Raw genomic sequence first — 12,440 nt, 5'->3', positions numbered from 1 at the left:
ATGTCGGAGTCAGTTGCCCCGGACATTCTCTGGAGTTTCTCCAGCCGGCCCCCTTGTAATAATTACTATGTCAAATACTCGTGATGCGAAGAGAAGTGTGGATGTTTTGTTTTGACAGTACAGGGGAACTGTTTTGGCTTGCTTCCCTCTTCAGTCAGAGCAGAGTTCAACGGTGTAACTCACTGAGCTTGGTTTAGTTTCAGTGACATGCTCAAGCACACTTCTTTTTACACTCCAAGGTTTTAGAAACAAGTCCTGCAATGAAACGACTGTCTTAACTGCCTCTAAGTGGGATTAGAAATCCTACTTGTAGCTTTTCCTGTACAAGTTGAGTTTCTTGCCTCTCACAACTTCATTAATTTATAATTCGATTGACTTTAATTAGGCAGCCATAGGTCAATGTTTGTGACTGCAGATCTGTAGAGGAAATCCAATGTTCATGCTCTGCTGCCTGCATTACTGCGCTAGGCTTGGCAGGCGAGCTTTTGCATGTAGTTATGAGTGTGTGTGCTCGCATTACATTGGACAGAGAAGTAGGAGGATCCTGCAGAGTATGTAGGCTGCACGATCACTGTCCTGGACTGTACAGTGGATCGTGAGTACGCGATGTTCTTGTATTTTTTTTAATGTGGGCTGTTTTTAATGTGGGCAGGTTCGTGCATGACGCGTTGTTGTCGGAAGAGGAGCGGGTCACTCTCCGATGTGGGCTCAGCCGTGCACAATTGAAACAGTTTTCACCTCTACATTCACTTGCTTTCATTACGTGTCAACTGACATGCTGCGCTGACTGACTAGCCACCGTCGCTTTCGATACCGCACAGCGAGGAAGACATGGAGGCGCACGAAGCCCAGCGGGACACCGGCGCCACGGAGAGCTGCTTCGACAAGTCCTGCTCGGCTCTGACGCTGGACGACGTGTACGAGATCGCCAAGCTGATCGGCGCCGAGGTGGAGAGGCTCATCGACGGGTACGGGAAAGAGAGCGTCCTGGGGCTGGTGCCGAGGATCGTGAAGGTGCTGGAGCTGCTGGAGAGCTTCGCGTCGAGGAACCTCGCTCACAAGCTGAAGGAAGAGGAGCTGCTGAAGACCTTCGAGGCCATTCAGCTCCAGCAGCAGCAGCAGCACAAGAAACGTGGAGGTGGTAAAGACGGCGGCAGCGAGGAGGACAGACATGAGGCACGGGTGAGACGCGGACATGTTAGCTGTGTGATCCTCCCTGCAGTCTGTAAACACGGTCCCAGCCTCCATGTGTTATAGCTGTGTAACTAAGCAGCGCCATGTTTGTAGTCAAAAACACATTTCTCTCATAAGTAATAATACTTTTTATTTATACATTTTATACATAAAATGCGGCTCAAAGTGCTTTAAAATAAAAGCAAAGACATGAAATGAGATAGATCAATAAGAACACGTTAGCAATAAAACAAAGACTTAGGATACAAGCATTAAACTAGCAAAAGGTATAAAAAGAAGTACAAAATGAAGACAATGGTGCTTAAAAAAAGGATACAATTAATTCAAAGTAAGATCATAGAAATAGGTCTTGAGTTGTTTCTTAAAACTATCATCAAAGGCCAGAGGAGAGAGGCCAACGCCTTCTGAATACAATAAAAACATTAAAGATAAAGACAGTTTTTATATGACACGAGTTATAAATTCATGCTTTGTTATATGTGTAATCACGATCTGAACCTGGATATTATCTGGAGTCATCTGTTCTATAAGTGTCCCCTGACATTTGCCCCAACCTGCTATTACCAGCTGCCCCCATGTGTCTCCAAGGCAACCGCCGCTTGACAACGGGGCTGAAATATATATATAAATATTTACTTATAAAATTGTATTTTCTCTCACTCAAAGGGCTTGTCCTTTCGCCAATAAACTCCCACAAATGTGGAAAAAATGCCCACCCCATATCCTTAAATCATAAAGTTGCGTCCTCAAATGTTACCTGCATAAATTGGATATTTAGATTACTGTCATGTATAAGGAACCAGAAAAAAAAAATTCCATCAAGAAGCTAAAGCCACAAAACCAGAAACGTTTTCATATGTTCTTTTTAGAAAATCCCTCAAAACTAATCATCTTTGTTCCACAGATCAACTAATCAATAAATCAAATGTTCGCTGCAGCTCTACATGACAGCTTTGTGGTTGAAAAGTGAGGATATTTAACATTTGGATTTACCAGTGTAGTATAGGTTATCAATGTTATAAAACTACCTCTGTTAAATCACTGTATTTGGCTTTGGGAGGATTAAGGGCAGATAATAACTAATGTTAGCTATTGTTTTGGAGGAAGAATCTAGTTAATCTGAAGAGCTATAATTTCTTCCACCCTAGGCCCTTCCCTACTGTTAATGGGTTAGTTTAGATATGAAGACTGCTGATTGGTTAGTTGTTAGGAGAGAATATCAGGGCGAACCAATCAGAGATAAGCAGGGGCTATCAATCTTCTTCCTCTACACAACAACATAACATTGACATATTTACTGCAGGGGTTCAGTGTCTTGCCCGTGGACACTTCAGCATGGGAGAGATGAACCAACAACCTGCTGGTTCCTCCTGAGCCACAGCCGACCTCGACAATAGAGACTCAAAGCAACTACAGAGGGACACAAAAGCACACGTTATTAGTAACAGTTATTAGGGTGATCAGTTAAACCTTTTTTTGTTCCACGTGATCAATGCTGTGATATAAGTACAGACAGTTACTGTATGTGCCATTACACTGTATGTGTTATGGATTATTAACTCACAAAGAGCTTCATTGTTGTGAAACAACAAATCTTTCAAATGGCTTTATAAAAGCAACACAGTTATTTCTGGAATTACATTGATTAACTCAACTAGCTAAACTAATAATGCAAATATTTTGTTCTATGGTGTTTAAGCTACATTGTTTCCAGTTTTACATTATATAAAGTCGGATTTTTACTACTAATCCTTCAGTATGTCGAGCACTTCACACTTTAGTGTCATTACTCTGTAGACATGACAGTTTTGTTATAAGCATGGTTGAGAAAGTAAAAGACAAGGTGTGGTTGTTATTCAGATGTCCATACAACATTTGTGATGACTCAACAGTAAAGGTACACACCCTGTTGGTAACGACCCGTTTGGCTGAAGGCAGATTCATGGATGCTCAAGAGGCTTTTACAGCTCACGTAGAGTTCTGATCTTATTTATTTATAAGTTTTGTATCCTGTCTCTGAGGTTGTGGTTTTACAGTCTGTCTCTCGTCCTCTTTAGCAGGAGCAGCAGCAGAAGGAGCAGCAGCAGTGGAGCAGGAGGTGTGAGGAGCTGCAGGTCCAGGTGCAGCAGCTCCAGGAGGACAGGGAGGAGCTGCAGAGCAGACTGAAGGGCAGCTATGCACAAGAAGGTATGTCCGAGCATCAAATGAGTAAAGTCAAATGTTAAGCATGTTGCTGGTTTTGAAACTCACATGACTTTTTAAGTCCAAGAAATGTTATGGCTTGCACTTTTTAAAACCCTGAGGGAATCATGAGAAGAGTGGACGAAAGGGGAAATGTTTGGGGCTCCGTGTTTTCAGGATGGCTCTCACTTATATTAAATCTTAAGTAACATAAAATTACTACATGTGGCTATCATAGTCTTATGTGCAAACATATAGATTTTCTAAATAAATTTAGTTATTTTGCACTGGTGGTCCCTAGAAAACCCCCATCACCTATCCAAGTCTGTTATTAGATGTTCTCTAAATAGGCAAATCACCCTGAAGGCCATTTGATTATTTGGTTTTCATCTCAACCAATTAAAATACAGATTCAAAGTGGTGGGTTAACAGTCATGTACAGGGACGCTGATAGCTGTCAAACTGGTCGCTGCACTTTCAGTCGTGCGGTAAATTTTTTGAGATCAAGCAGCAGATGTTCTTAGAGAGGACTCAGAGAAGAGGCTGTGCTTACTTTGCAAACACAAAGAGGACGCTAGATAAAGTGGACTGACGTATTTCAGCATGTAGAAACCTCACAACAGTAATGTGAGCCAGATGGTGGGGGGGGGGGCACTTTGGTGGCTCTTGTTTTCTTGTGCTGACAGGAAAAACATGCAACTTGAGTTATTTGACAGGAGGTCATGTGGCAGGTGAATTGGTTAATTTATTTTATTTTATGAATGTGACTGGCTCCAGTGATTCAACCGGCCGAGTTCACATGTGCTGCCGATTCTTTTTGTTTATGTAGAAGAATTTAGTTTTGGGACTACAGAACATGACACATCTTTTTTTTTTGTCCAAACGATCCATGTATGCAGACTACGAAAAACATCTTTGCATGGATGGCATCGAGCTGTGGATAGCTTTGGTTTTATTTGCCCAGGTTTTGAGAAATCCAAGATTTCTTACTCCTCAACAATACAATAGAGGAGAGTGGAATGTGTGGAATCTGTGGCATGTTTGCATGAAAAAAAATACAAAAGAAAACGTCTCAGTTTCTGTTGCTACTGTAGATAAGATTTTCACTGTGAAGTGTTGAACCTTTTAAAGAAAAAAATAGTTCCTACAATTATCCTAATTTTCGGGTATTTGACTCTGGACAAGTTTTTATGGCTAAATACGTCATAAAACAAAAATAACCTGCATGGGAATATTACATGCTCTTAAATGTACCATGTGTTTTATCATTTGGGTGAACTGATCCTTTAAGTCAGTATCTTCTGTCACTTATAGAGTTGTTTTGAGGAAATTTGGTAACAAACTTTTATGTAAAGACTATTTGTTGATAGATTAAGCATGTTTTGTCTTATTTTTTCGGTATGCGTACAGATTCATAAAAAAACTCTTTCCACTGACATTTTCTCAGAAGCTGCAGAATTGCTATGATCTTATCTTTGGCTCGAGATGAAAATATCCTGCCAAGTGCTTTCATAACACATATGCAGTCAAGGCACTATTTTCTCTCCCATGGTCAGACCGTGTGCAGCGGCAGGAGCGAGAGGTGATGCTGAAGCTGAAGCAGGTGGTGGACAAGCAGAGGGACGAGCTGAGGGCCAAGGTTCAGGAGATCACCACCATCTCCAAAGAGGTGGAGGCGGTAAGGAGACACAGGCGCTCGTGTGTGTGATGCTTCCTCTGCCACGTTGACACATTCTCATTACTAGAATGCCACTCAGTAGAGCGCATACCTCCACCAAGGCCCAACCACAATCCTCATAGCTGAGGCTGCATTATGTTTCTCAGTGACACGATGGTGGTGGTTTCAGATTTCTTGACCTATTTGTAACAATACAGTGGCTGAAAAAAGCCTACAGCCTAATTAAACCACATTTAAATGCACCTGTTCCAGATTTTAATTTGGATCCACAAGATATTGCAAAACACTCATCGATGCCATACCCCCTAAGTATGTCTGATTTTTCATCAACGAGAATGTCAGAACATATCCTTGCATCAAGTTTTGTGGTAAACCGTTTTGTAGTTTTTGCGTAGTCCTATGAAAACACAACCTCCATGGTGGTGGTAAAAAGGCCAAAGGTTCACACCAAGCAGCTTCATCAACTCATAGTTCTCAGAGAAACATTTGTCATTTACTTGATGAAACAGTTTGTTAGCACTAGGTTTTAGACTTGAGAGAGAGACAGAGAGAAATAGAGCTGCTGCACCTTTCACACGTAGACACACAAACAACATGATGTTTATGATTGTGGCTTCAAAGGTTCTTTCTCCTTAAAGGCTCTTTTACTTTCCAAACAGATAAAATTACGTCTTTTATATCTCTATCATGCTTTGGTTATACATTTTGTATTATTTGTAGATATATAGACTTCTACACATGCACACTTTAATGCATCACATGCAACGTCAAAAGAGAAGTTCCATCTTGTAAACCATTGCGGTAAACAACCAGAAAGTTAACAGTCAGGTAGAGAGCGCAGGGATTATCCACATAGTTACTAGTTCAGGGTTAAGCTGCACTTTAGACACGTCTGAGCGGAGTTTGCTCCCTCACACGACTGCAGAGTGTGTGTGTGTGTGTGTGTGTGTGTGTGTGTGTGTGTGTGTGTGTGTGTGCGTGTGTTTGTGTGCATGCTCTGGTATGAGTGTTTGCACGTGTCTTTATTTGTGTCAAGGCATGTACACCACATGATTTAAATAGCAGCCATAACTGGGTGTGTATTTGTTGATGTGTAACTTTTAAAAGAGAATGAGAAAAACAACTCAAATAAACTAGTTTCTCTGTTTGCTCTAATGGATGCCTAGAATTTTTTTCAGCCTCTAAATGAATGTTGCTCTTGTCTTGACGTTGTGTGGTTTCATTCGGACTCTTCTCCCTCCCCCAGACTTAAGGTCTAATCCCGAGCATGGACACATTTTCAACCCACTCTACTGCAGTGTTTTTTTTGTTTTTTTGCCTGATGCAGATTGGGTTTTGGTCAAGCTTTGGCATGTTGATTTTATATTTATACCTGGCTGAAAGGAGACTTCCTTTATTTAACCAGGAAAATCCACTTGATATTAAGAATATTTTTTCTGGGGTGCACTGGTCAAGAGGGCGTCTAAATAAAAACACCTAGTAGACAAAAAATTTAAGGCAAATTCAAAAAGAACTAAAAATTGAATGTGTATCTGTGTATATGTGTGTGTGTGTGTGTGTAGCTCCAGGAGCAGCTGGACCGCTTCATGAAGATGAACGCAGAGCTGCGACACAAGCAGAATGTGCTGCAGACTCAGCTGACGAGCACCGTGGAGAGGAAGGCCGACATGGAGGCCGATCTGAAAGAGAAGAGCAAAGAGATAGAAAACCTCCAAGCACAGCTGGACAGAACCAACAGCAACAGCCCTGTAGGTTTCTGTCATTTTAACTGCCAACACTGTAATTTACAACACTGTGCTTGTGTGGGTTTGCTTCTCAAATTCAATGATATTATTAACACGGACAATGTAGATTATTTAAAAACCTGTTCGTATTAGGAATATAGGATATAATAAAGGACACGGTTAATTGAAGAGTTGACTTATATTATGTTATAGCTGCTCAGGATTCATTCTACAAAGAGCTCAATGTGTAAAATCTAAAATTGACATGTGTTAAAGTAACATTTTCTTTCAATCAAGCTTGGTTCTCCTCCTCCTAACAATCTCAAGATACGACATGGTTCCTCCAGTTTATAAAGACAACCTGAAGACTCTTTGTTTTCTCATCAGTCCAGTCCAAGTCAAACAGCTCGCGAGTCAACGAAAAAGACGACCGGTGATCAGAAAGATCCCGATCGGCCGTGCTTCACCAAGAAGGAGGTGCGTGACATCATTTTCGAGAGGAACGAGCTCAAAACCAACCTGTTCCTGGTGCAGGAGGAGCTCAACTACTATCAGAGGTAGGTCCGCCTGTCGCAGTGTGTGTGGACCAAATAGTGTTTCTTATGATTTGACATGTGAATGATGTTTCTGCAGGGAGATCCTGAATGAGGAGAGGTGTCCGGGTTTCCTCTTAGAAGCCGTCCGCTCAGCCATCAAAATAAGGAGAAAACTCATCAAGGCCAAGATGCTCGGAATTTCTGTGAACGAGTGCAGCAGCAGGTCTCATCACACAATAATGGGTCAGTTTAGGTGTTCAGAAGAGAAGATTTAGTTTTGTTCACAGTTATTATTTGTTTTCTCTCCAGTGATGAGGAGGAGAGGAGTTCTCTCTTCGGACAGACAGAAGTAGACGGTCCACAAGTGGACACTGTCACTGACAAACCAGCTGAGTCACGCATACGAAATCTGTGAGTACAACTTCGACCTGTACTGCTGCAGTGCACCGCTCAGACGTGCATCTTAATGATGTTTATAACGGATGCAAAAGAAAACACAAAAAACGCAAAAAATACAAATACGTGATGAAGCATCAAGTCATGCTTTTCATCTCAATCAGGAAAGTGTTATTCTCATTGGGACACAAAGGTATTGGTGATCTCAGTCAAAACCTTGTTGTATGTGCTTACAATTTGTTCGTCAGTATTTGCACAATGTCACTGACTGAGTTCCAAAACAAATGTTTGAGCAGAGAGAGAGAGAGTAGGTTCTAAAACTCAGCCTGAATGACTTTCCCATGTTGCAAAATGTCTCCAGCTGTAAATAGAGTCACAGAGCCTGTAATCTGTCCCTTTTACCTGCTAGTGGAACATTTTATCCTGTGCACCTGGCTGCTGTCAGTCCCCTTTGTTTCACAATGTCTTGATTTGATTTGAATTTATATGTTCTTGACATTTTATCTGCTTCCCGGGATACAGTTATCTGCAACATAAACAACATTTGGCACAAGGGTGTAAGGTGGGAGGGGAAGAGGAGAGAGAAACATAAGCGTCTCACATGTGATTTGAGTTCTGAAATTCAGCAACTCAACTAAGTAGATGTGATGTGTTAACATGTGTTCATGTTTTTTGCCTTAGATTAAGTGTGTCTTTTTAGAAATGTACAATTGTTTAGACAGAGGACATTAAACAGTTTCAGCTGATGAAGAACAGGGCCTGGGCTGTAGCTAAGACTGATTTGTGATACCACAGTATCTATGAGAATGTGCGAGTCTGGGTGAGGGGGAAACCTCTCGACTGAATTATATTAATTGAAGATTGTGAGTAATGTTGTCTGGTCTGAAAATACAGCTAAGTTTAGGGTTTAGATGTGTTATGAGTCTGCTTGGCTTTATTAGCCAGTCAAATATAATTGAATTATCATAATAGAAATTATGATTAGAACTGAAACTTCTGCTTTAGGTAATCTGAAATAGAGGTATCACTTTATTACCAAACCTCTGAGACACGAGTAGAGATTAGATATTATAGATAATGATCAGTTAAACTCTTAACAACTGAAGCACTGTACAGCTTGTGTTAAAGGTGAATCAGAAATAAAACAGACATCATCTGTGAATCAAAGCGTTGCATTTATCGCTGTCTGCTGTCACAGTGCAGGGATCCTCATCAGTCCTGCTCTATATTTAGCTGTAATCCCCGTCTACAGATCTGACCTCAGGCTTGTCTTTTCTACTCTGCAGCTTTGGCTTCCTGACGCGGTCAGGCAACGGCCGTAGCCCCACCCACATGAGCAACTCCGTCTCTGGCTGGGAGATACTCGGAGATGATGAGACGGAGCAGCGACCGACGTCCTGAGCCCGGTACTGAACCTGAGATCCTACGAGTCCTGACACCGTTTTTCTCCTTTTGGTCACAACGTCTTCGTCTGGTCTTTGCTCAGTAGAGAGGTCAGGAGGTTGTCTGAGTACAAGTGTGTGTAACACAAAAAGCACTATGTGAGCATGAAAACTGAATGTTTTAATGAAACGCTTCAGATATATTTTTAATCATTTACCTTTGACCTCTTATTTTCCCAGAGGTCATAAATATGAGTCACACTGTTTAACTTCAGTATAAACCGCTCAGTGTACCACAGTATTAAGGTAAACCTTTTAACTCACCACAGCTTCCTTTTATATGATTAAGTATTAATACAAATAATAATATTTTTCTTCTTTGTTTTATTGTTGGTGATTTTTTAATGAACACACATAAATATTCTTTCAAGTTCAACAAAAACCAAAGACAAAAGATTATAAAAGTATATATTGTGAAATGAAACTATCCCCACTATTAAATCTGGAAACCAGTATTTTAAGTTCACCTCTAATCCACAAGAGGGCATTGTTTCATTTGATAACTAATAATAATATTTACTCATATATTTTACATGATTTGAAGCACTTTGTAGTTGCAGTACTCGACTCCTCAAGCAGTCGGTGCATTTTGAATAAGCCTTAACATGTTATAGTATATTTTCTTAATTTTAAGTCATCAGCTGCTGTACAGCTCCAAAGCATCTGGCTGGTGTGTATGTGATGTTGTTGCCATAAGTGTGCGTGTGTCTACACACACGTATGTAGGCTGGTGTACCAGCCTCTGTTGACCGGTGACTGTTTAAGGAAGTTGTGCACTTCCGTTTGGAAATGAGAGGGGACTTGGGAATTTTCTTTCTCTCCAACATTAACTGACAAAGTAACATAAAATATCTGAACACTCTAATCTGACACCTGTGTTAATGTCTGAATATAACACAGCTCACAGACCAGTGGTGTTGTGTTTATACAGAGATAATGTATGACCTGCAAATCACACCATGTTTTCATTCATTTCTGTTTGCAATCTATTTTTGTAAGCATCTTTATAATGACATTTTATGCTGATCAAAAAATATTTAAGATGTCAGTTGCCATTTGAACTTTATTGAAAATGTGACAAAAACAATTGAAATGTGGATTTTCTGTGATGTTGAAATATCAAACTTAAATAAAATCCATTTAACACACTGGTATTGAAAAGAAAAATAGTGTCAATCCATTTTTTCCTCAAGATTCTTTAAAAATAAGACGCAGTATCAGATTCAGAAATGGTTCTGTGCAGCTCATGTTTTACATTTTTTTCAATACACATTTTTTCCTCCACCAAGGATGTTATGTTTTTAGTCTGCATTTGTATGTTTGTTAGTTAGCAGGATTATGAATGAATCACTCAACCGATAAACATAAAATGCAGTGGAGGGGTGAGGCATGACTCAGGAAGGAATCCATCAAATCTTGGAGTGGATCTGAATCAAGGGGACGGATTCAGGACTTTTTTTTTCACTTTCTTTAACATTGAGAGACAGGGCGTTTTTCAACATATTCCTTGATTTCTCATTAAATAATGAATGGATCTTGATTTAAAACAATCGGAAATGTTTAGGAAACTGATAGTTATGAGTGTGTGCAATTCTGTGCAGATCCAATTTGGTGACTTTAAATGTGGTTTCATAAGGAGACTGTTGGGTCTTGACGGAGGTATGAACTCTATTGAGTGTCATTCTAGTTTGATCATGTGACCATCTTTGTAATTTCATGACTTTTAAGGAGCACTGAGGCTTTCGTCATCATCTCCAGGAAGACTGTAAACATCAGATTCTGGGAAAAAGGTGACCAACAGTGGTGTGTGTGTGTGTGTCTGTGTGGGGCGTGTTTTGTGTGTTAGTGTTCAACCATCTTTAAAAAGCTCTGAGTCTGGCTGAATAGAAGGAAGTGGCTCTGACTTCCCCAGGAAATGGGAAGAGGAAACCTGGGGGCTTCGACCTCTCTGGCTGCACTGGAGCCGCAAGACGACTCACAGGAGAGAAAGAGAGGGAGCAAGGGAACGAGGGAAGGGTGGGGGGAGGACAGAGAGATACAGCTGCCTCTTATTGTGTTCTGACTGGAAGGAGAACAAACTGAGAGGAAAGACAGAAATCAGGAACAGACTGGACATTCAGACAAGAAAGATATTCGGCTCCAGGTTTTGGTTGCGGTCTGGCGTGGAGATGAAGTTTGTCCTCACAGCGCTGAGTGTTCTGCTCTGCTGCTGGTCTTCATCCTCACACACACTGGACCCCACTGGGAAGAACGTCTGCCGCAGTATCAGGTGCAGTCAAACTTCACCTTCACTCACACCTGTTGACTCTTTACTTTTTGGTTAAGTGATGACAGCAGGAACCCGTCGCTTACAGAAGCTTGTGACCAAAATATGTTGACATCCCTGGATACCAGAATATAAGTGCTGTTCCTGTCACACATTTCACTGCCATCAACGTTTTTCTCAGTATAGGTTGTGTTCGACTTTGACCTTTGTTAAAATACAAACAGATTTTTTACATATCTTTTTTCTCTGGCTATTACTAGTGTTTTCTTTTGTCTATCATATTTGTCAGACTGATTCAGTTATTTTCTATATTTCAAGAGACCCCTCCGCCCTTGTCTGTTGCACTGGATGGCGTCAAGAGGGAAACGAGTGCACTATACGTGAGTTTTAACTGTTCTGATAGAAAGCAGTATGGAGAAATAATAATTTCACTACCTCTATTTTGGCTTTATTTTCCTTGCTCTATAAATAAATGTGTGTGTGTGTGTGTGTGTGTGTGTGTGTGTGTGTGTGTGTGTGTGTGTGTGTGTGTGTGTGTGTGTGTGTGTGTGTGTGTAGCTGTGTGTGAGGGTGAGCAGGCCTGTCTAAAGGATGAGATCTGTGTGTATCCTGGAGTGTGTCGCTGCCCACCTGGCTACTACGGAGCTCACTGCAAAACACGTGAGTTACATTAAACAGCAGAAGATGTTCCGCATCATTTGAATAATGCACGTGTTTAAAAAGTTTTTTTATTAAACTACACTATAGATTTAAGTTTAATTGTGTAAAAAATACGTTGCTGTTGATGGTCTAGTGGTTTTATACTAATATTGGTAGTTTATTATAGGTACCCAGAAAGAAGTGTTCAGATCTTTATCTTTAGTGAAATTACCAAAACAACAATTGAAAAAATACTCAATTACAAGTAGAAGTAAATTGAAAATCCTTTCCTTATAAAAGTACACAGGTATTATCAGCTTGATGTACTTAAAGTGTCAAAGGTAAATGTATTTATTCAACCCCTGAATGATACATTTTTAAATA

The 12,440-nt window shown here is 40.5% G+C and overlaps 2 protein-coding genes across 5 annotated transcripts in view; both read left to right on the top strand.

The window, feature by feature from the left end:
- Positions 1-536: 536 nt before the first annotated feature.
- On the top strand, positions 537-10,318 carry rilp (Rab interacting lysosomal protein). Of its 4 annotated transcripts, none has more exons than XM_034605329.1 (8): positions 537-1,176; positions 3,255-3,381; positions 4,932-5,053; positions 6,616-6,801; positions 7,165-7,334; positions 7,411-7,536; positions 7,623-7,724; positions 8,996-10,318. In XM_034605329.1, exons 1-8 carry the CDS (start codon positions 832-834, stop codon positions 9,108-9,110), a joined length of 1,293 nt encoding a protein of 430 aa, XP_034461220.1. In that variant the 5' UTR covers positions 537-831; the 3' UTR covers positions 9,111-10,318. The 4 variants fall into 4 exon arrangements, with proteins under 4 accessions (XP_034461220.1, XP_034461219.1, XP_034461218.1 ...); XM_034605328.1 differs by having other exon boundaries at positions 3,252-3,381; XM_034605327.1 differs by having other exon boundaries at positions 537-1,182.
- An 825-nt stretch (positions 10,319-11,143) lies between these two features.
- scarf1 (scavenger receptor class F, member 1) overlaps positions 11,144-12,440 on the top strand; it is a 7,797-nt gene continuing 6,500 nt past the window's right edge. The window contains exons 1-3 of the mRNA XM_034605307.1: positions 11,144-11,420; positions 11,736-11,797; positions 11,976-12,077. Of these exons, the coding sequence (XP_034461198.1) occupies positions 11,320-11,420; positions 11,736-11,797; positions 11,976-12,077 (265 nt within the window). The 5' untranslated portion in view covers positions 11,144-11,319. The remainder of the gene's footprint in view (positions 11,421-11,735; positions 11,798-11,975; positions 12,078-12,440) is intronic.

This window comes from Hippoglossus hippoglossus, chromosome 13 (genome assembly GCF_009819705.1).
Source record: "Hippoglossus hippoglossus isolate fHipHip1 chromosome 13, fHipHip1.pri, whole genome shotgun sequence".
Classification (NCBI taxonomy): domain Eukaryota; kingdom Metazoa; phylum Chordata; class Actinopteri; order Pleuronectiformes; family Pleuronectidae; genus Hippoglossus; species Hippoglossus hippoglossus.
This window is presented reverse-complemented; position numbering and strand designations above follow the sequence as displayed.